This window comes from Bos grunniens, chromosome 13, assembly GCF_055505025.1.
Source record: "Bos grunniens cultivar Pamir isolate PY7600 chromosome 13, Bosgru_T2T1.0, whole genome shotgun sequence".
NCBI classification, from domain to species: Eukaryota; Metazoa; Chordata; class Mammalia; order Artiodactyla; family Bovidae; genus Bos; species Bos grunniens.
The window spans coordinates 30,391,007-30,414,188 of NC_141177.1; the positions used below are offsets into that span (position 1 = coordinate 30,391,007).

A 23,182-nucleotide genomic window follows, 5' to 3' on the forward strand; every position below is an offset into this window, starting at 1 on the left:
ACTGAGTGCCTACCATGTTCTAGTAGCTTTACATATGTGATCACACCTGACCCTCACAGCCACTTTACAAAACTGTCATTGTTCATCTTTATTCTATGGAGGAGGGGACAAAGGCTCAGAGAGGTCATGTGACTTACCTAAGTTCAAACAGATTTCAAAATTAGGACTAGGGTAGTCTGAAGTTTGTGCTCTTTCTGTTAGCCTACATTTAGTTCTTCAACTTGAATATGTGTGTGTGTATGTGTGTGTGTGTGTATATATATATATATATATATATTTTTTTTTTTTTTTTCCCCCTTTCCCCAGCACTCTTTTCTGAAAAGGATCTTATTACTCTTGGGGACTAAGGTACACACACACACAGAGCCCAAGTTATCAGCATCTTTTTTTTATTTATTGTACTGGAGGAGTTGGAAATAACACAAGCCTGTTTTAAGAACTAAGGAAATTCCAAATAAGTTGAAAAAATGGGATGTTGAAAAACACACAAAATAATTCTAAAACAATCTATACATTTCAGAACATCATGAGAGGCCTGAGGGTTATGCATGAAGAAGTGTGCTCAGTAGCATCTTATACAAAATAACCAAAGTCAAGTTCATTTCCTCCCCATCTAGACCAGACTCCTGGATCCACAAACCGAACCATAATTCCTGGGGACAGTGAAGAGAGAGAGAGAGGTTTGAGAGACAGACAGGGACAGAGGAAGGCAGAGAGACAGGGAGAGAGAGAGGAGAGGAGAGGACTTAGGTTAAGATTGCTTCCTCTGCTTCTGTGTTATTTGAATCAACTCATTTGGCCTCAAGCACTTAATCATTTCATTCCTCTTTCTAGTTTTATTTTGAGGCATTAAGAGGAAAGAATCGCCATGGGAGCTAAAGAGGGCCTTTTCCTCTTTCTAGCTGTTGCTTCTGGATTCCCTTACCCAAGGCCCAATGCATATGTTTGGCCAGATGGCTTGGACTCTTGGTGGCGGATTCAGCTGCTCAAGAACATGGTTGTGCTTAACCTCATCAACTTGACTCAGCGTCAGTTCATCCTGGGGTTGGAGTGTGATACCGATCAGTTTAATTAGTTTAATGAGGGCTGAGGGAACTGGTCCACATTTTGAATCTGTTGCACAGAACAAATTGGTTTGTCTCACTCCTGCTTGATTGTTTCAGCATTCAGAAGGCGAGCGGCTCTCATTAACCATTTTGGAAAAAGATTTTTCACTCCCATCCTCTCCTGTGAGAAGTTGGGTGCTGTCCAGGGTATCAACACGGACTGGAGTCCAGGAACCAGGTTCTTCAAAAGGTGTGTTTCTAAACAACGCAAACTCAGAGTACACTGACTGAACATTTAATCCACTGGGAGACGGAACTCTGTAGCGTAGGAATTCCTGCTCCAATAAAAAGCAGTGTTTGAGCTTTTTGCCTAAAGCATGGTCTCCATAGTAGGGAGAGCTTTTGAGGTTTGAGAATAAACTGTTAGAATTTTTTATATATCTATTTTGTTTTAAATTTCTACCTTTTATATGTTTTATGCTATCTATCTATATAGAAAGATATATATATATATATCTGCATGGGAGGGGAATGTTCATTTTTCTTCTGAGGGGCATTGATCAGAATACTTGATCATAGATCCAGAGGGATCAAGAGGTCAGTCTGGATTCCTGGGACTGGAGAGTCATATTAAGGGAATCGATAGCAAAGCTGCTGCTGGTGGTAGTTTTAGAGATGTAGGGTTGAAGCCAAGCACTAAGCCTATTGGAGAGGGAAATGTCTCTCCTCCCTCCTCACTGACCCAGACAAACACTGCATCTGGGCAGAAGAGAGGCAGACAAGGTTTGGAAGTCTTGTAGACAATGCTGAACTGAGCACGGGGAATGGGGACCATCTGAGCAGGGGCAGATGAATGAGTTCACTCCAAGCTCCAGGGCATTATGGAAAGCTCCTGACTCAACTCCATGATGGGGAGGTGTTTACACATCAAAAAGCTCTTCATAATAGGCACTGGGGTCTTCCTGAGACCGAGTGACCACCTTGAACTGACGGCGGAGGAAGCCACCATAGCGCTTCTGGTTGTCCCACTTGAGCTTGGGACGGATGCGCCGTAAGAATCCCCCGTAGCGCTTATACAGGTCCTCATGGCCCACCTCACCCCCCTCCCCTTCCCCAGCCTCCTTCCCGGTCACCTCTGAGCTCCTCTTGGGGTATTTGCGCAAAAAGCCCCCATAGCGTTTGACCTGCTCCTTGGGTTCCTCCTCATTGGAATCCCGCGCTTCAGCCTCCAGGGCGCCATCATTCAGCTGAGCATCCCCCATCAACTCAGACTCTGCATCCTCCCCCAACCTGCCAGAGAGACCCCTGAGCTTCTCCGCCAGGCTGCTGCTCAGAGCATTCTTCTCTGCTGGGGTGCTGAGAAGGAATCTGTTTTTCTCTAGTTCCTTCAAGTAGGGCCTGATGTGCTTGGCTGGCTCACTGCTGGACTCTTCCAAAACTGTCTTGCTCTTCAAGTCTTCCTTGCCATTGAGCCCAACGGTGAAGGGAGTGAGGAAAGACAGAAGGCCCTGGCACCTCTCCCACTCCTGAGCAGGCTGCAGGGCAGCCTGGCATTCCAGGGAGCAAACCTGCAAGAAACCCCAAAAGACCACAGTGGTAATGCCACCTCCATCAAACTATCAAGCCACAAGCTCCTGCTCCAGAGAGTCCCCTGTCCAGTGTCTGAGAAAATTAAAAAACCATTACTAAGCAACAGGGCACCCACTTTCATGCTCCCAATGGTGCCTAAAGGTAAGTGACTTTATGCCCATGTGGAGGATGAGGAAAGATGAACCAGCTTTCCCAAGGGCCCATGGCTACAGAGGACACTGTCAAAATTGGAAGGAAAATCTTCCCATAGTGCTCTGCTGGGCTCACCCATAATCTTCTGCTTCTGACTCCAGAGGGACTAGTTAGTTCCCCCAACCTTTCCTGGGTATAAAGGATGCTGCACACACTTTACACAGAGGAATAGAAGCAATGCCGAATGGTGGAAAGAACACATGTAAGGAGTTGTTTAAAGGCTCACCAAACCTGGGATGACTATATACTTCATAAAAGTAGGGAGGAGTCAAACATGATGACGATGGTGTTGATAATGACAGTGACCACAATGACAATACTAGACAGTACTGGAACTTGAACCCACGTTCTAATGCCACGAATCACCATACTTAAGCACTGGGCACTTCTGAGATCAGACCAATACATGGGCAGCACATGGTGTGCTGTGCGCATCTCAGTGAAGAGTGGCTAGAGTTAATACTTTGCATCATCAGCTCATGGAATCACTCCCATTTTGCATGCAAGGACACTGAGGCTCAGAGAGGGGGTTCCAGTGTCATGGAACTAGAAATTGGCAGAACCAAAGCCCATGTTCTGTCTACCATACCCTTGAACCTTTATTACAGCTGTCTGCTGTTGTGGGAGAGGCACAGGGAGGAGCTTGATGCAAAGTATAGCCAGCAAGGCCAGCCAAGTGGTGGTGTAAAGAGCTCCTTCCATGAGATTGACTATATTTGGGAGTGCCCATCAGCCTGGTTGTGAGAAGCCCTGAAAAGTTCATCTTGGGTTGCCAATACCCAAAGTCAACATCACCTCATAAATGACACTCCTTGTTATCAGGCAACAGGCTCCTGGAAACCTGAGCTTTGCTCCCAGACCTGAGTGAGCCTATGGTGGTAAGGTCTGGGGAGGGAACAGGAGTCTGGAAAACAGCTGTCCCTAGCTGCCCAGACTGACCACAGGGCAGCACATAGTCTTCACATTCTGGGATGAGTCTACAGAACAGGCTCACAGCTGCCCAGGCCTGCTACCTTCCCTCTCTGGGCTCCACACACAGACTGCCCCTTCCATGCACTTTGGCATTGAGGAGCCTTGCCTGAAACTCACCAGGGGGTTGATGGGTTGGGGCCCATCCTGGGTCTTCACAGCACACAGGGAGCACTGGGCCAGGCAGTCCGCTGTGACAGAGGGGAGTGCAAGCAGGCAAGCAGCCAGTACCAGACCTTGCCACACCATTCTGTCTCGGCTTTTCCTGCTGGAGAGGGAGAAAGAGGAAAGGAAATCTGTGATCGCCTACTCTGTGCAGTGTGTCCTTAACCTGCAAAGCCAAATTTCGCTGGCAGCACTGCACTGCAAGGCAACCATTTGTGTTCCCATTCTACAGCCAAGAATACAGGCCTATGGAGGAGCAGTGGGTGCCCAAGGCCAGTGGTCAAGGAAGGGAACTAACATGCTGAGTGCCAGCAGTGTACTAAGAGCTTTCCTACATGCTCACATTCAATCTGCCCAACAGCTCTTAATGTGGGTTGTACTGTTAGACAGATAGGAAAGTGGAGGCTCAGAGAGGGGAAGTGATTGCTTACACAGCCAGGAAGTGGACAAGAATCAAAACCCACTCTGACCATTCACCAAGCCAGACGTGGTTATCTGTTTCTCTGCATCCTCTGAAGCTTCTACCCGTTACCCGTTTCCCCTTTTCCCCAGGCTGGCCCCAGCCCAGTCCTTTCTGCTGTGGGCATTTCCCATGCCAGCACTCCTCCTTGCCATGGCTCCACCTTCACCGCTCTCCATGCTGGCCCCCTGCCTCCACTCCTTGCTGGTCCCTCCTGCCCACCTGGACATGCCCTTCTTGGTGTATCAATTCTGGGATCAGAACCATTGGATTGGGTCAGGCTGGGCCTTCTCCTAAATGTCAGAAAAGTGAAGATGCTCAGTCGTGTCCAACTCTTTGTGACCCCAAGGACTGTAACCTACCAGTCTCCTCCATCCATGGGATTTTCCAGGCAAGAATACTGGAGTGGATTGCCATTTCCTTCTCCAGGAGATCTTCCCAACCCAGGGATTGAACCCGGGTGTCCCGCATTATAGGCAGATGCTTTACCATCTGAGCCACCAGGGAAGTACTAAATGTCAGAGACACCCTCAATTCTGACCCTATAGCCAGCTCTTCAACTCTGTATTCTGACCACATTTAGCTACTTGTAAATCCCCTAATGAATGGAGCGGCACCTGTCCCACCTCTGGCCCTTTGCACATGCTAGGGCCAGAGAATCCTCCTAGAAAATCCTCTTCCTAGAAAACCCTCCTGTCCTCCCCTGTTATCTGTCATTTTGGCCCTAGAGTAGATGTCGTCTCCTCCAGGCAGCTTTCTCTGATCTCTTACGTGGAAGGGGTGTTTCTTCTTGTATTTTTCCTGAGATTTGTGCCTCCTCCTTTAAACTATTCCACTTCTCAGTAACTACCTATGTGAGTCTTTAAACTTTGGTTCCACGAAGGCAGGAGCTGTGACTTGTTTTCTTCTCTGAAACACTTTCTCTGTGTTCCCCAAACATGCCAGGCTTGCCCCTACCTCAGGGCCTTTGAACTCCCTGTTTCTCCATCTGTGGTACTGTGGCCTCAGATTTTTACCTGGCTCACTCCTTGTAACTAAAGGAATTTAGTGTCACATCCCCTGGGAGGTGTTGGCTGACCCCAGGGTTTAGCATGGCTTCCTGGTTTTCTTGCATTCCCGTGCTTTTGTTTTCATCGGAACATTCACCATCTCAGACTATCCTACTGTTCGATGCTTGTCATTGTTTATTACATCTCTCCCCTAGAATATTAGCTCCCTGCAGGCACAGACCTTAACTGGCATGTTCCCCACTATAACCCAGCATGCACAAATCTGACCAGCAGATAGCAGGCCCTCAATAAATCCTAAGCAGATGAATTAATGCTTCGCAAAGAGTCTATTAAAGGCTGTTCCTTTCATAGTTAACTCCTTATAAACCAAATATCAAGATGCAAAGCTGCCAAGTAGGAGCACAGAGCTGGAAATGGGCAGGGCTGTAACACTCTCTCCATCTTGGTCTCTGTAATCTGCTGCCTCCATCACTGCTCTCAGAGACAGCTGTCTCCTCCCTCCCCGCTCCATCCCCCAGATCCTCCTGCACATTGCCGTGTTTGCTCAGGTGATGAGGGGGAGTTATAAGATTCCACCTGTGGCTCCAGGGCTCCATGCCATAGCCCAGAGCTGGTCTCAGAGCACATAGGAGGTTTCCCTCTAAAGCATGCCTGACAAGGAGCCGGGCCACCATCGATGGAGCCGCTCCTGTGCTTCGGGCCTTGACTGAGCCCCTACGTCTGTTGTCTCATCCATCCATGCCCAGGGAGAAGGACACTTCCAGTTCTGTGAGTTCCCCGTGCCCTCCAGTGAGTGGTGAAAGTGGGGTGTAGGCCCATTCTCTTCGACTCACCACATGTGTGCTTGTAATGACTACAGTTTCTAGAACCATTTTGATTTATTAACATTTTGATTTATGAACCTCCCTCCAGAGGGCCTCATGCACAAGGCTTTTACTTGCATATTATTCCCAACCCACCTGCCAAGTGTAAGAGGTGGGCCTTCTTATCCCCACTTTGTATATGAGAAACTTGGTGCTCAGAGAGGCTTGGCAAATCTCCTGAGGCCACACAGCGATCAAAGGTGAGAACTCAGGCTCATCTGAGGCTGGGCTAGTTCTGTTCTCCTAGGTACAGAAGCTCAGAGAATAAACCTCACGTAGGTGGGCCTGGGTCCATCCCACGCCTCTCTCCTTCCTCGAGTTTTTCTCATGCTCTATCAGCTGCTGAGCGGATTTGGGTTCCAGGTCAGTGAGCTGTGCTATTTATGTGCAGATATAAAGCAGCAGCTCATGTTTTCCTCCTATCAGCGATGGCTGGGCTGGCCTGGTACAAGATTAGCAAGGTCTTGCTCATCCACTGGGGACGGGCAGCAGCACCACCCTCTCTCTCCTGGCCGGAAGCTTCCTGTCAGTGGCTACAGTAGGAAGCTGGATTTGAGATCTCACAGTCCCACACAAATACAGTGACAATATCCCTTCCTTTCATCCATTTCCTTTATATTTAGCAATGATCATTCTAGCCAATCTGATGGCTGGTGAGCATTCATGATGTTCTGAGTAACGTTCATGAATGAACTCATTTATACTCACAGCAACTGTGTGGGGTGGGTACTATTGTCATGCCCACTTCACAGATGAGAAAACTGAGTTAAGACGCCTGCAAAGACTCTAGAGCTAGTTAGCAGAAAAGCTGGAATTTGCACCCAGGCAGTCTGGCTCCAGAGCCCACCTTCCTAACCAACAGGTATGGCCCCAGCTCCTTCAAGGCACCCCAGCCTCCAGCTCCTTCCTCCTGCTTCCAGAACTGCCTCTAATCTTGCCCCCCGAGAACCCTGCACAAGCACCCAGAGGACAATTCTGAATCCAGTCTGACTGCACCCTGCCCTGCATTCAGCTTCTCCATCACCTTTGAGAGGACCTGCCCCTTAGCCAGGCTGTCCAGGGCTTTCCTGCCGAGGAGAGCCGCCGTTGACCAGCTAACCATGTACTGGGCCCTCTGCTGAGTCCTGTATGTGTCTCAGTATAAGGGGTGCTTGTAACAACCCCCTAAGGCTGGGACTGATATTCTCCCCATTCTACAGTGAGGAAGTAGAGGCACAGAGAGATCACACCATTTAAGCAAGGAACCCCAGCAAGGACACGCAGGCAGGCTGGGTGTGAGCTCCGTCTGACCTGGGCCTGACCATATCACCTGCAGTTCTACAAGAAATGCCCTCTGTGCCCTGTCCCCCAAACTTTTGCACATTTATCACCACCTCCGCACTCCCGTCTCCCTCTGACCTGCCTGCCTCTCATTGTTCTTTGAAACTCAATCTTAGTTACCTCCTTCAGGAAGTCTGTCTAGATTAGGCTTCTCTGACTGCTCAAAGTTCTCTGTGTATCACACAACTGCCTCCTTCTAAGTTCCCTGCCAGGGCAGACTCTGTAAGTGCAGAGTCCCTGAGGTGAGAGAGGCTGTGTGTGAGGATGACAAGGAACAGCATAGGGAGGAGAGAGGAGATGTGGGCAGAGGCCACGTGGTGTCAGACCTTGCAGGCCAACGTGCAGCTTGCATTTCATTCTAATGTGATGGGAAAACTAAGGAAGTTAGATTGTTAAATGAATGAATGAACGATGATGTCCCCTGCAGCGAAAGCAGAGCTAGAATAGGAACAAGAACATTCTACACATGTGTAGAATGAATAACAGGCAACCCTGGATCTCTCAGAAACCTAGTTTGAATTTTTCTGACTCACACTTCTGTGCCCCCAGAGAAACCCCACTGATCCATAGGACTTCTAAAACCAATACCTGCTAAAGAAATTCAGCAGGTGTTAATGAAACCATGGGGAGAGGTGGGGGCAGGCCCAGGGAAGAGAAGAGGCAGAGTGGAAAGGGGAGAGAGGAAGAAGGGGAATCAGACCAAGGGAGTGAAGTAAGGGAAGGAGGGGACAGGGAGGAAGTGAAAACCAGTCAAAGACAGAGAACAGGGAGAGAGAGGGGGAAGTAGCTAAAGCAGAGACACAGAGAAGCAGAGGAGAGAGAGGCAAGGCTGTCGAGGGGAAGACGCAGAAAGAGCGGATGGGGGCAGAGGAGGAAACGGGGAGTATGAAGGATCCATTCCAACTTCACTTGGGCTACAGGAGATGGAAACGAAAAAGGCAAAAAGGGGTAATAACATAGGACCTAGAACATCGGAGAAACAAACAAAAAAAAGGTGTTGAACGAATTAAATGCCATGAATAGAGACCTTACTGATCCTTCCAGGTGGCTCAGACGGTAAAGCGTCTGCCTACAATGCCTACCATGTGGGAGACCTGGGTTCAATCCCTCGGTCAGAAAGATCTCCTGGAGAAGGAAATGGCAACCCACTCCAGTATCCTTGCCTGGAAAACCCCATGGATAGTGGAGCCTGGTAGGCTACAGTCCATGGGGTTGCAAAGAGTCGGACACAACTGAGCAACTTCACTTCACTTCAGAGACCTTACTATGTACTGATGGGTTGAGAGCTCTGTGTTCATCAATCCAATAACAGAGCCTACTCAGTGCCAGGCTGTGTGTTACCACTTTACACGTGTTATTCTCACCCCCACAACACTCACGCTGGCATACCCACTGCATGTGGGGCAAGACTGAGGCTGGGAGAGGAGTTCCTTGCCCAGGTTTCCTTGGCTTGTAAGGGGGAGAGTTAGACCTTCGAATGGATCTCTCTGGTGTCTAACAGCAACACATCAGCCCTGAGGTTTTCCTAAACAACCCTGCTTCCTTCCTTGTGTAGGATAAACAAATTATTGAGTAACGTCAGTTGAGTCCCCCGGGAGCCTTTTCGCCTTTGCTGTGAGGATTAGCTTGGAAGTCATACATCAGAGATAGCCCTGCCGGCTCATCCCCGACTTGGGAGGAGTCAGGAGAAAAGGAACTTTGCTGTTCAACTCTGTGTGAGACGCGGAAGTGAGTCTGCTGAATGAGCTCGAGGGGCAGTGAGTCAGCGCACAGACCCCGGGGACGGGGCCGAGGTATGGGGCTTGCAGAGATATCTATGCTGAAGGAGCCTCCGAAGGGCCTCCCAAAGGAAAACCTCTGCACTTGCTAGTTTAGGAAGCATTTCCTCAGCCACCACCTCGAGGCACATTGTGACAGCCCAGCCAGGAAAGCAGGGGCTGGCTGGGGAGAAGGGTGACTCTCTCCTAAGGGAAAAGGACATTTTGGACTCGTCAGCCTCCATAATCACATGATCCACTCCCTCTAATAAATCTTTCTCTGTATGTACACATCCCACCATTTCTGTTTCTCTGCTGCTGTTGCTGCTGCTGCTAAGTCGCTTCAGTCGTGTCCGACTCTGTGTGACCCCATAGATGGCAGCCCACCAGGCTCCTCTGTCCCTGGGATTCTCCAGGCAAGAACACTGGAGTGGGTTGCCATTTCCTTCTCCAGTGCATGAAAGTGAAAAGTGAAAGTGAAGTCGCTCAGTCGTGTCCGACTCTTAGCGACCCCATGGACTGAAGCCCACCAGGCTCCTCCGGCCATGGGATTTTCCAGGCAAGAGTACTGGAGTGGGTTGCCATTGCATTCTCTGTTTCTGGAGAACCCTGATTCATACACCATCCTGTTTGTTTACTGTCTTGTGACAAAAGCACAGCTGAGCACTGAAGCAGGTACCAGACTGCCCAAAAGTGTTCCCGTCTAGTCCTTTACAGAAAAAGCTTGCTGATCCCTGCTTTCATTATTTTATAGCCCTTTTATAATTCTAATTATTCTAACAGTTTTGAAGCTGATTTTCTTGGGGAAATCAGAGACTAATCACCCCCTCCTCCCAGCCCCTGTCTTCTCATCTGTCAATGGGCTGTGTGTCGCCTGCCATCGTGGCTCCATTCGGACCCCTGGACGGACCCAGTAAAGGCCAGCGCACCATAGATCTTTCTTCACCAAGGGCCCAGAGTTCCTTCAAAGGTAAGGGACTGCTTGCCCTCTTCTCCCCTCTCAATATTTCTACCTATAGTTAGAGGGCTCTGAGGAGCAGCGAGCATTTTCATTTAAAAAGCCAGCAAGGAATAATAATGGCTTGATTTAACATCACAATTATCTCTCTGAGCACTTTATCGCATATGATTATCCCTATTTGATAGAAGAGGAAATGGGAAAAGGTAGAAATGAAGTCACTTGTTTAAGGTCACAACATGAGTCAGGAGGGAAATGGAGACAGAATTGGAGCCTCCCACACCCAGGCCACGACTCCAGCAAGCGCTGCGCTGCCAGTTTGGGCCAGACCCCAGTCTCCCATGGACCCTCCAGGGTGGTGCTAGTATTATAGGCTCAGGCTCCTGGTGGAAGAGGGAGGACCATGTGACAGAGCCCCCCACCCCTCACCCCAACGCCTAAGCAGGTGTGTAGCTGAGACAGAACTCAGTCCTCCTCATGGTCTTCTGAGGGCCCAGCAAAGGCCTGTATCTCAACAACAACATCCTTTAGTAGGCTCTGGTAGCCTGGGCACTATTAGCCCATCTACTCGGTGGGAAAACAGAGGCTTGGAGAAACAAAATGACTGGGCCAAGAGGCCAGGGCACAGGGCGCAGGCTGCTTAGCGCCAGCCTGAGACTCTGCTCCGCAAACCACCTGAACTCTAGGCATGATCACGGTCCTGAAGACCAGACTGTTCCAGGACTTTGACCCCACTCAAAAATACATAAAGTTCACCTTTGTGGGTCTCCAGTGGGCTGGCTAGCAGAATCCCCTCACCCCAGACTGGAAAACGGCACTTCTGTTAGGCCCTTAGAGTCATTAACAAAGAATGGATCATCAACCTAGAGGTTGAACAGAGGGACCACCCTGCAAACCATGGTCATGACTGGATCATTAAGTATAGTTTTGAAAGAATGCCTTTTGAGAGCAGGATTCCTATGGAATTCTGACCCTTTGTTATCAGATGCAATTAAGAGATGGAGAGAAAAGCAGTGGAGGGTGGACAGAGAGATGGAGGTGAAAAGACAGACAGAGGGAAGAGAGGATGAGAAGTAAGGAGAGTGGCTAAGGGTTGCATATGGAGAGAAAGAGATGAAGTGCCTAGAAAAGCAGAGAGTAAGATGACAGGCCATGAGGGAGAAGAAAATACAGAGGAGACGCAGAAATGGGGAGAGGGTGAACGGGAATGAGAGGGAGAAGGTACAAAGAAGAGGAAGGCGGAGGAGAGGGGACAAGAGGTGGGAAAGAGAGAAAGCAGAGAGCAAGTGGACCTTGATCAGGAGGTTGACCTCCTATGTGAATCACAAACACCAATTCCCTTCTCCCTCAATCCTCTGTTCTGCCCTGCATTTCCAGTGGCCAGTGGACCAGAGGTCCAATCACACAATGATTGCTCTGTAAGCTCTTGTCAGGTTAAATCAAACTGTCCAGTAATAGGCCAAGGGACCCAATGCTGATGAACACGTTGGCCCTGGTGAGCAAGCCTGTGACCTGCCGTAACCACTCCGGCCAGGGGGATGGCTGGAAAGATCCAGGAAGAGGCCTCCTGAGCCAAGAGATGTGCTTCATGGCCCTGGGCCATTGCCCTGCCCCCAGGAGCTTCCATCTGGACCCAGGCTGGAGGGATTAATGACATCTAACTTCATAGTAGCCAGGGACACTTCTCCATCTCCAGGGCCTGATCCTGGGCTTACCTGAGTGTCTCCGATGTTTACTGTCTGTCACAAAGGCCAACTCTGTTGCGGTGAAATCGTTTTAGCCCTTTGTCAGATCCAGTGAGATTAGCCAACATTTATGGGCTGGGATGAGGGAAAACGGTGAAAGATATCAGCTAGCTGACTGCACTTTCTCAGACATGCGATGGAATCAAATCACCAACTATTGATCCCGCTTAGAAGATGGAAGACATCTAATAAATACAATAATTGTGCAAGAATGGCCCGAGAAGTGGGCAGTGGGCGGAGTGGGAGAGAGGATCAATCAAGAAGACACTTCAAGCCTGAGGCAGGAGCTGAAGACATAAAAGTCTTCTGTTGGTGTGGAGAGAAGGGAGGGGGCAGGGAGGGGAGTGCCAGCCCCACAAACAGAAGTATTAGACACTACATCACATTTCCTGGCTGTAGCACACAGCGAGATGCAGTGGGATGATAGGCTGGGGGGCGGGGATGGCTCCATTTCTGACACTTTGAACAGTGAAAACTTGAGGAGTCACAGGAGCATTTGCTGAGCACCTACTAAATGCCAGGCATCTTACTGTATCTATCCCGTGAGAATCTCACAATAACCTCAGGAGGTAAAATTACTGTCCTTATTGCCCAGAGGAGCAATTGCCCAGTAGGGAGCACTACTGTGCCCGGTCACACAGCAAATGAGTGGTGGATCTGGGACTTGAACCCAACACTGTCTTGGGTGTTGTGAGATGCTCATTTAGATGTCAAATGAAAATCTCCTGGCTCTTCAAGACCCTAATTCCTCTCCATATGCTTAAGGGGACAAGCCTCAGAGCTGGTCCCTTTGCCCACTCTACTAAAAAACGTGCTAGATTCTGCTAAGAAGTCTCTGTGGTTATCCCCTCCCAGCTGTAGTGGAAACACGGGATTCACCTGCCACCCATCACACCTCTAGCTCCTCTGGGGCAAAGCAGTGGGCTTGAGATCCCTTCAGCAACCTCCCCCAGGCAGCACAGCTCCCCCGGCTAGGGCTGCTGCAACAGCTCCCCCACGCAGATCTCAAAGCCTGGAGATAAATGACCTGTAAAAATAGAACAAAAGACAAGGTGGGGGGGGGCCCTGGGGGGGAGAAGGTGAGGGAAAGAGATGGAAGGTGCAGCGGTGGCTCAGGGGTGCAGGGGGAGAAAATGCAGAGAAGAGGATTGACATGCTGTAACGTTTGGCAACAGATCTTCACTGGAAAGCCTGTCAAATTAGAAAGACAAGACTTGTATATTTTCCCAACCCTTGGGGAAAAAAATGGTAATGAAGACTTTTGGTCTGTGGGAAGGGAACTGAAATCAGATCCAATAACCTGAAGAGGTTGTTTCTCTTGGGAAGCTTGGAGGTTTAATTAAGGAATGTTTGTAAAGCTTGGAGAGATTCTATATAAAAGATAACCAGGAAAAAGTCTGAGGTCACAGAACTTACTATTCAATCTGGGAGTCATCAGCAAGTTCCCCCCCACCAACCCCCAAAGCTCACCAGCCTTTTTTGCAAGTCAAACTTTGAGATTCAATAATACTTTCTTTGAATGCAGATATCTTTTTACCAGAGCAAATGTCTTTCCCATCTGAGTTTCCTTCCCACCTAGCCTTGACTCCCTGCCTATAATTTACAAGAAAGCAACAAGTCCTCTCAAAGTAAGACCGACAAGAAATATCCTGCTATGCCCATGTCTCCTGGCATGCTGTCATTCTCTCTGCCTGTTCCCTCCCAACAAAACAACCCCAAACTTCATTTCTGTGTAAAATCACATCATAGGAAGCCCTCAAGCCAGCACCCTGTCAGCAATTAAACACGATCCAAAAGAATGAAAAGGCTGAACTTGGTTATACATTGATGTACATGATACATGGTAAATGCCAGAGCTCTGACATCTCATTAATGTCCCCAAGCTCTTGTTCTGTAAGTCCAGTGAGAATCACTGACCTTTAAAATTACCCTGATGAGCTAAACCTTTCATTTCTTTCATCCAGGGCATCCTGCTCTCACATGGACACCGCTGTGGGGAGGCAGCCTGCCAGAGGAAGAAGCACCCCGCAGACAAAACCTAGGGGTGGTCCTCTTGGGAGGGACCAACCCACCTGTTCAAGACAGGGCTGTACAGAGAAGGAAATTCTGAAGAGCAGTCTGTCTCGCACTGATCTGGCTTTTGTAAACTAACCGCATAACTCTTACTACCTCTGCCGGACAGTCAGACCCAAACCTGAAATTCCCCAGCCCAAGCTCCCACCTTCTCCAGGTTCAGAGAATCAGGAAAAAATAAATAAAACCAAGAGAGGGTTGCAGCACCCTCTGGATATTACCTGTGTTCCTCTTTGTCCCTGAGCAGCTTCAGGCCCAGCAGGTCGGAGGGTGGTGGCAGCAGGTGACTGGTCCAAGACTCAGGGATTGTCCTGACTCCAGCTCAGAAGGAGGTGTCAAAGAGGCAGCTGTGAGCACAGCCAAAGCCCCTCAGAATGGCAGTTCTGGTGCCTCGGCCCCCTTTTTATGGACTAGAGCCTCCCCCTGTCGCTCAGCCCTTGCTCAGCACAGGCTGCTCAGAGCCAATGGGGAAGTAGCTCAGAGCAGTCAGAGGCACAGACCCCCGGGCCCTTCAACTCGAACTCCCTGGGCCCCACACAATAGGCTTCTCTTCGTGACAGGGGATGTGGGGGAGGAAGGCAGCCGCGTTGGGAGGGGGGAGGATCCTGTGTGTAGTGCTGTTTGTCACTTGAAATCCGGCCACTTCAGTCTTTGATGCATTTCCAGGAGAGTGTCACAGAAAAAAAGAGAGAGAGGTGGGGAAGGACAGAGCCAGGAAGAGTTAGAGAGGCAGAGAGAGACTCAGAGAGAGAGAGAGAGATATGGAGACCGAGAAAGAGAAACAGACAAACGGATATGGAGACAGAAAGAGACAAGAGACAGAGTCAGAGAGAGACAGAGAGATAAATAGACAGATGGACACACAGAGAGTCAGACAGAGATAGAGAGACAGAGGGAGACCGAGAGGGAGGAACAGAAAAACAGATATAAAGACAGAAAGAGACAAGAGACAGAAACAGTCAGAGGGATACAGAGACAGATGGACACAGAGTCAGACAGACAAACAGATAAGAGACAGAGAGATTCAGACAGACATAGAGACAGAAGGAGACAGAGGGAGAGAGAGAGTCAAAGAAACAGAGAGCAAAACAAAGATTCAGAGAGAATCAGTAACAGAGAGAGACCATGTCAGAAGACAGGGAGCGATACAGACAAAGCAGGGAAGAAGGAGTCAAACACAGAGACACAAGGAGAGGGTCGACTATCAGAGAGAGGAAACCCGGAGAGACAGGTCGAAACAGAGAGACAGTCAGAGGAAGCGAGCTAAAGAAGCCAGGGCAGAAGACAAACTCAAGAGCCACACGACAAACAGATGCAGAGACAGAGGCTATGAGTCCTGTGAGAAGAAAGGGAAGAGGCAGAGGAAGCCAGCAGGGCGTGAGCGGCCCTGGGCTGCGTGCTGTGGCAGCTCCGTGCACGGCTGGCGCATGTGTGTGCTGGAATGTTTTTTTGTGTACATTTGCCTGCAACTGACAGTCGACTCTGGTACATGCCTGAGCTGGTGCCAGGCACAACCAGCCCTGGCAGAAGCACAGCCCTTCCCCAGCAGCCAGGAGCCACGGTTTATTTTTCTCTGGCGGCAACACAGAATGAATATCATGAAATCCTCCTCAAAATCTGGGCTGCAGTGTGCCTTTGCATGCACTATGGGCGGGGAGCAAACCCACCTCGTGGGCACCCTCAGCCTGTGCAGGGAGCAGTTTGAAGACTGTGCCTTTTGTGGCTCCAGATACCTTCTAGCATATAGGGGATCTCCGAGTTTGGAAGAGAACGCACTTCTCCCCTCAGTCAGCAGCAGATCAGCAGTTTATGGTGGGCAGCACAGTTGTTTCAGAGGTCAGGAGGGGGCTGCCCATTTCACAGGAACCTATGCTGTATTGGGCAGTTAGCCAGTGTTGCTCGGTTTAATCTCCATGACCTGGCCAGGTAGTGAATATTATTTCCATTTTGCAGGTGAGGGAAAGGAAGCTTGAGGGCTGAGAAACTTGCTCAGAGACATACAGCAAGTAAGTCACCAAGCAAGGATCCAAACTCAGGTTCATCTGACCCCTTCCTTGGACGTGAAGCCTTGACTCTGCCTACCCTGGAGGGCTGGGGGCAGGAGCTGCCTTCCCTGGGACTGTCCCTCCGTCTGCACAGTGTAGCAGAGGCTGCACCTAATACTATTTAGGTTGTGGATTGGACTCCCAGCTCTTGCTTACGAGGGGAGAGGCCCTAGACAAGTTTCCAGGCTCGGCTTCAGTTTGCTCATCTATAAAATGGGGATAGCAGCATCTAGATGTTGTGAGGCTGAAACAAGAGATGTGCCACAGCGCGCATGACGAGAGTTCCGTGACCATGGGTCCTGATGATCAATAACATCATTCCTGCTCTGACACCCCCACGGTTCTCCAGGGCATCATCTTCTCTCGGCACCTGGTTCATTACAAGCTGGAAGATGCAAGGGGCTGTTCTCTGGGCACCGGCAATGTTTCAGACACTTCTGCACTGTTCATTGTATCCTCACAACAAGCAAACAGGGGGTGTGGATACCACAGTGCATCCTTGAACCCCTTGGGCAGCTGAAGTTCAGGGAGGCCCCGGACACACAAGGAAAGGGGAGGAATTGAACCCAGTCCCTCCGCCCCCAAGCTCAGCTCCCTCACATCCCCCTCCAGCCTTGAGAGGAGGTTTCCCTCCTCCCTTCCAGAGAGGACTCTTTGGGATCTGATCTTGTCCTCCTTTCTGTATTTGTCCCTTTTCCCAAACAGCGTGTTGGAGCTGACAGCAGATGCAAAGACCCGGGGTACTCCAGTTGAGTGAGTGGGTGGCTGCACCTCAGGCTGCTTCCCCACCTGGCAACCCAGAGGGGTTGGCTAAGAGGCTGCTCACTGCCACCTGAGTATCTGGGACCTGCAGTAGCTTCTTTACCCCCAAGGCCAAGTCCTCACCCCAGTGGCTCTGTCCTCTTCCTGCTCACCATCACCTCCTCCCCCTTGGCTCTACCTCTAGAAGCTCTTGGTAATAACCTTGAATAGACAAAGGCCCTAAGACATGGGATACCCATTCCTGAAAGCCAGCAGGCACTGGAAGAATAGAGGCATAGGGCTTCTCTTGATTTTTGTTCATCATAAAGAGAAGTAAGAACAGCAGGCATGGAGATGCTGTGAATAGTCCTGCTTTAAGTCATTAATGTTTCCTATCCTTCACCCCCAGAGTCTATTGTCAGCCTCAAGAGCAAACAGTTCATTCACTTGCTTTTCTTTTCCTTCCTTTACACACATACAGGACAAGGCCAGGAACAGCCTTCTCCCCTATCCTAGAAGAGCTTGTCACAAAACTCCCCCGCTCTGGGCTCAGAGATGCTCCATCACATCACAGACCCCACGGCAGCAGCACGTGGGATGGGAAACCATAGAACTGGAACAAGCTAACTTGGGCTCGAATCCCGACGCCCCCGCTTACTCTGGTGATGACTGGTGGATACCTGGCCTCCTTGAGCCCCCAAGTCTTCTGGAGACCGGGGACAGCACCCACCTTGTGCAGGGTCAGGAGTACCCCGATCTCTGCTGTGTCTTCAGGGCACACGTCTCTGATTCAGATCTTGACAGGAACCAAAATCAAAGGCGGAAGACAAAGAGGCATTTGTAACCACCAGCCCTCAAACCATTCTGTTAGGGAGGAATAAGAAAGAACTTGGCAGGAGACAGAAAAGTGAAAACATAAAGGCAGCTTCTTAAGGCCACCCTACATGCCAGGCCTTGTTGTCAACTGTTCACAGTTATTAACACACTTGATTTTTCCCAACAGCCCTGCAATTAGAATGCTATCCCTACCCTGCTTTAGGAGACAGAGGCTGTGTGAAGGTTCAAAGTCGTGCAGATAGAACATAGCAGAGCACTGCCTGCATGGCCTGAAGCCAAGCCGTGAACTTCAGGCCTGTGCCCTGACCCAAGCTGAACTACTTCCCAGCCTTTCCCCACCCTGGTTCCATCTCACTCATGAAGATCTGTGTCTTTCCTTTATCCACCTGTTGCCCTGGAAGGTGGGAGCCGCTGACCATGAGTCATTCGGGAGGATTCCAGGGAATTGAGTCCCCGCCCTCTGCTTGGCTTCCAGTCTTCACAGTGTGCCTGGCACGGCTCTCAGAGGACCCACACCAGCTGCTGGCTGTGGGAGCCATGTCTGCATGGCTGCCATGGGACAGACAAAGTCCAGGCCTGTGCTTGAGGTGGAGCAATGCTCAGTCTCTCTTTCTCTTACTCTCATATTGAAATGTAACAGTGCGTTTGGCCCTAGAAGTGCAATGCACAGCATGCAATTCTGCCCTCTCTATGCTCGTGATCGACTGGGGGCCGGTTGTAGGAAGAGGCCATTCTTAGAGGTGTGATGAGTACAGGTCTGGAAGACCAGGATCACTGTGGGAAGACAGAAGAGGGGCTCCCAACCCAGCCTGGTGGGGGGTGGGGGTGGGGGAGCCGAGTCTGGGAGGTGAGAGCCAGGTGAGCTGGTGCGGGAGTAGGAATTGTCCAGCAAAGGGAGGGAAGGGCATTGTGGGCAGAGGCCTGGAAGCAGGGAGAGTTGAGAAGCCATCCTTGACTGCCCTCTTTCTCTGGCCCCACATCCAAGTCACTGGATGTCTTCACTGTTTGTGGCTCCATCGCTCTGGTCTGGTCCCCATCACTTCTGTCATGGATGACAGCCCAGCCCCACTGGCCCCTCCTTCCAGCTTTAGCCCCTACCTATTACTTGGGTCTTCAGCAACCTGAGAGATACTTTCACAAATGTAACTCAGATTATACTATGCTGCTGCTGCTGCTAAGTCTCTTCAGTTGTGTCCGACTCTGTATGACCCCATAGACAGAAGCCCACCAGGCTCCCCTATCCCTGGGATTATACTATACTTTTGTTTAAAATACTCCAGTAGTTTTCATCTCACTTGGAATACACTCCACACTCCTCCCCTGCAGGGCCTTCTCTCTGCCGACCTCCCACTTCATGCCCGCTCACTGCTCAGCAGCCACCCCGGCTCCTGGCTGCTCCTCAGACACACCGAACACGTTCCTGCTGCGGAGACTTTGCTTGTGCAGTGCCTTCCATCTGGAACACTTCTTGCCTTCCTGTTCACTCCATCACTTCATGTAGGTTTTGGCTTAAACTTCACTTCCTCAAACAGGCCCCTTGCCCACCCTTTGCCCCATCAACCCTGATCCTTTGCCCAGCTCTATTTCTCTTCGTGGTGTTTGTCTCTGGCTGATGAGAGATGTCAGTTTGTCTGCTTGTTACCTGTGTACATGCTGGTGGAGTGTAGACTATGAAGGCAGGCATATTGTGGTGGTGGGGGTGTAAAACAGTACAGCTGCTGTGGAAAAAGTGTTGGTGGTTCCTCAAAATATTAAATATAGAATCACCATATGGCCTCACAATTCTGCACCTAGGTGTATGCCAGAAAGAACTGAAAACAGGGACACAAACAAATACTGGTACACCAGTTCACACCAGCACTGTTCACAAGAGCCAAACCAGCGTCAATCAACAGATGAATGGAGTAGTCTCTAAGTGTCATAGACTATTATTCAGCCATAAAAAGGACTGAAGTTCTGATACTTGCCGCAACATGGATGAACACTGAAACATTACGATATGTAAAATAAGCCTGTAACAAAAAAGACAAATACTGTATAATTCTATGTCTATATTTAGAGGTATTTAGAATAGCAAACTCATAATGACAGAAAATAGAATAGAAGTTACTAAGGGCTGGTTGCTTGCTAAGTCACTTCAGTCGTGTCCGACTCTGTGTGACCCCATAGACGGCAGCCCACCAGGCTCCCCCGTTCCTGGGATTCTCCAAGCAAGAATAGTGGAGTGGGTTGCCATTTCCTTCTCCAGTGCATGAAAGTGAAAAGTCAAATTGAAGTCGCTCAGTCGTGTCTGACTCTTAGCGACCCCATGGACTGCAGCCTACCAGGTTCCTCTGTCCATGGGATTTTCCAGGCAAGAGTACTGGAGTGGGGTGCCATTGCCTTCTCCGACTAAGGGCTGGGAGGAGGTGTAAATAGTGCTTAAACATCACAGACTTTTTGTTTGGATGAAAAAATTCTGGAAATGGATAGTGATGATGGCTACCCAGCATTAGGAATGTATTTATAAGTTGTACACTTAAAAACACTTAGAATGGAGGGAGCAGGAAAGGGCTGGGGAAGCAGGTGCCTGCTTTTCTGGGGAGGAAAGCTCTGTAGTAGCAATGAGAAGGCAGAGGGAAAGCTGTGTTGTCTTCCCTCAGCCAAGAGTGCAGACAGATGCCAGCAGCCGAGATGAACTGGAACTGGAGAGAATGTCCCTTTCCCAATGGGCCAAACCTCCCGTTCTCTCCTGCTTCGCCTCAGCTGGGTGTGGAAGTTTATCATTCCAGCTAATAGTTGTCATGCATCTGCTGATGCCCCACACCCCAGTGAGTCGTCTCCACGTGTGACATCATCTTATCCTCATAGCAAACCCCCAGGGTGGGTGCCATTACTATCTTCTTCCGTCAAAGGAAGCGGCACTCAGAGAGGCAGTGACTCAGCTAAGGGCACACAGCTCTCAGATGGATGAGAACCAAGCTCAAGTTAATCTGACTCCAAAGCCCATGCTGTGAACTCCTTCTTCACTGATGCCCATAAGCAGCAGGTGCATAGATGCCATTATTCACTGTGCCAGGCAAGATGCCAGGATCAGGTATAAATTATCTTTAATAAGTTCCCAGCAGCCCTATGAGGGAAGCACTGTAAGTCCCACTTTGCATATAAAGAAAATGAGGTCCAGAGAGGTGAAGTAGCACAGGTACTACTTCAGGGAGCACAGTGGGTCAGGTGTGGAGCCAGGACTCACCCTGAAGTTGACACCTCTCCAAAGCGTGACCCTCTCTGCTGTGCTATTTCCCATGATGCTCCTCTGTCACTTCAAACCACCTGGGAACAGGTCCTGAGCCAGAGTCCAGTCAGCGCTTAGGACGAACAGACCACCCTTTTCCTGTGTTCTGAATCCAGAACTGTAGGCCTCATACTCATAACCACATGCGGGGACCCCTTGACCTCAGCCTCAGTCCAACAAGAGGTCAGTGGTGGGAACCGTTTTTGCCCAAATGAGAAAGGGAAAAGCCCGAAATCTCAAGTCACTGAAATCTTCTCCCAGCCACCATATATCAGGTGATGTCTCAGTCATAGGTGCTTCTTCTAAACCACATTTGCCCCTCACAACAACCCTATCATGTAGATGTCATCAGCACCACTCTGCAGACGGGGACTGAACTCGGGCAGTGCAGTCACTTGCCCAAGGTCACAGTACTAGTGAGTGGCAGAGCCAGGACTTTCTTTCTGCCTCAAAAGCCAGAGCTGTTTTCCCTCATCAATCTGGCCGTCAGTTCCAAAATTCCTCCAGAGCAGCCTGGGCACCAGCAGGAGGACAGGTCCATGAAGGGATCCTAGATATTAGACCTGAAATGAGACCCTTGATCTGAGAGCTGCCCCTCATCAGCCATGAGCTCCACCAGGTACATTGCTTTTAATAACAGCTCTTAATAAGAAGTGAATTTCTTTTTGCCAAAGGGGAAGGTTAAATTGCTTTTTTCCCCCTCAATCTATGAATCACAGTTTCTCCTAAATCCTTTTGAACTGACAAGTTGCTACCTTCTCTGCATTCATTCCATAAAATGCTCCCAGGGTGCCTGCCAGAGGCCAGGTTCTCTGCTAAACACTCAGATGCATGGCTGAGAAGACCCAGTCCCCACCTCTGGGAGTCACAGTCCAGTGGGGATGACAGAAAGTAAACAGGAAATTTCACTGTCATGTGGGGAAGTCTAAGATAGGGGTGACTGTGGAGGAGCTGGGTCCCTCTGGCCAAGAGGAGAGGTACCCACATCAACCCAGCAGCGGAGGTCAATCATGCTAGAGCTGGAGACCAGGAGCCGGGTTTTGGAGACTGTGTAGGGGTGCACCATGGTGATTGGTCAGGTTCCGTAAAGAAGGAAACGTCCAGGCTTTTATAAGCACAAACAAATTCAACATAGGGAATTGGGGAATTTTAAAAGGTGTTGACAGGGACTGGGGGTGGGGGATAGGTAGAGCGGGACTGCTGGAGAGTAGACTGGGTCTCCCAGAGCACTGCAAGGCCTCCAGCCACATGACAGAAAGCAAGCCAACAGGATGCTATCCCGGCATGGCATGAGCTGAAGAACCACAACGACCTTATAATCCAGGGGTCCCGAAGCTGGGACCAGGGAGCCACCACTACAGCCTCTCAGCACCCCTGGGGTGGACACTGGGCTCTGAGATGCTGCTGCAGACCCCCCACTCCATGTCTGCTCTGGCTGGAGGAAGCGACCAAAGCAGTGGGAAGACGGCCTCCATTTCATTCCGTCATGTTGGCTTCACACAAGTCTAGCTATTGGCAGAATATAGTAGCTTCACAGGCATCTGAGGGAAACAGTTTTCAGCTCTGCAGTCCAGGAAGGTACATAATAAAGAAGCAGAAGGAGGGGGATTGGGAGCTGAGGCCAAGCAGGCACACACACTGCATATGGGAAAGAAAGAAGAGAGTGTCATAGGCCAGGCAGACACACGTCTTCTTTCTTCTTCTGCCTCCCGCCCCCACTTTCCCTGCCCCACATCCCCTGCCTCGAGCCTTCATCCAGGTCAACACTCCCCAGGTGGGGTGGGGGCCGCCCCCAAGCCCTGCCTTGTGGCCCACACAGTAGAGGAACCTATCAGACCAATGAATCTGAACTGTCATTTTAGTGATGGGAATTCTGAGGTCGAGGGAGGAGGAGCTACTGTCTTAAAGTTGCACAGCCAGCTGAGCCTAGAACTCAGTTGCTCCCACTGTATCACTCTGTTCTGCCTGCCAGCTCACCCTACCTCCACTTCACATTCTGGGGCTCACCCTGCCAGGTCTGAGGCTTGGCTAGAGCTGGGGGATGGTGGCGGTTGGTGCAGATGGGAAAAGTTCAGTCTCTGGAGTCAGATAGACCAGAGTTCTCTTCCTGGCTCTGCTCCTCCAACAGCATGGCCCTGGG

The 23,182-nt window shown here is 50.1% G+C and overlaps 1 protein-coding gene across 1 annotated transcript; it reads right to left on the reverse strand.

Moving 5' to 3' along the window:
* Positions 1 to 372: 372 nt before the first annotated feature.
* Positions 373 to 14,662, reverse strand: PDYN (prodynorphin). The gene is made up of 3 exons (XM_086331075.1): positions 14,370 to 14,662; positions 3,918 to 4,065; positions 373 to 2,614 (listed from the first exon to the last, which is right to left on the reverse strand). The coding sequence occupies exons 2-3, from the start codon at positions 4,044 to 4,046 to the stop codon at positions 1,967 to 1,969; spliced, it is 777 nt and encodes a 258-aa protein (XP_086187201.1). The 5' UTR covers positions 4,047 to 4,065; positions 14,370 to 14,662; the 3' UTR covers positions 373 to 1,966.
* Positions 14,663 to 23,182: the final 8,520 nt, after the last annotated feature.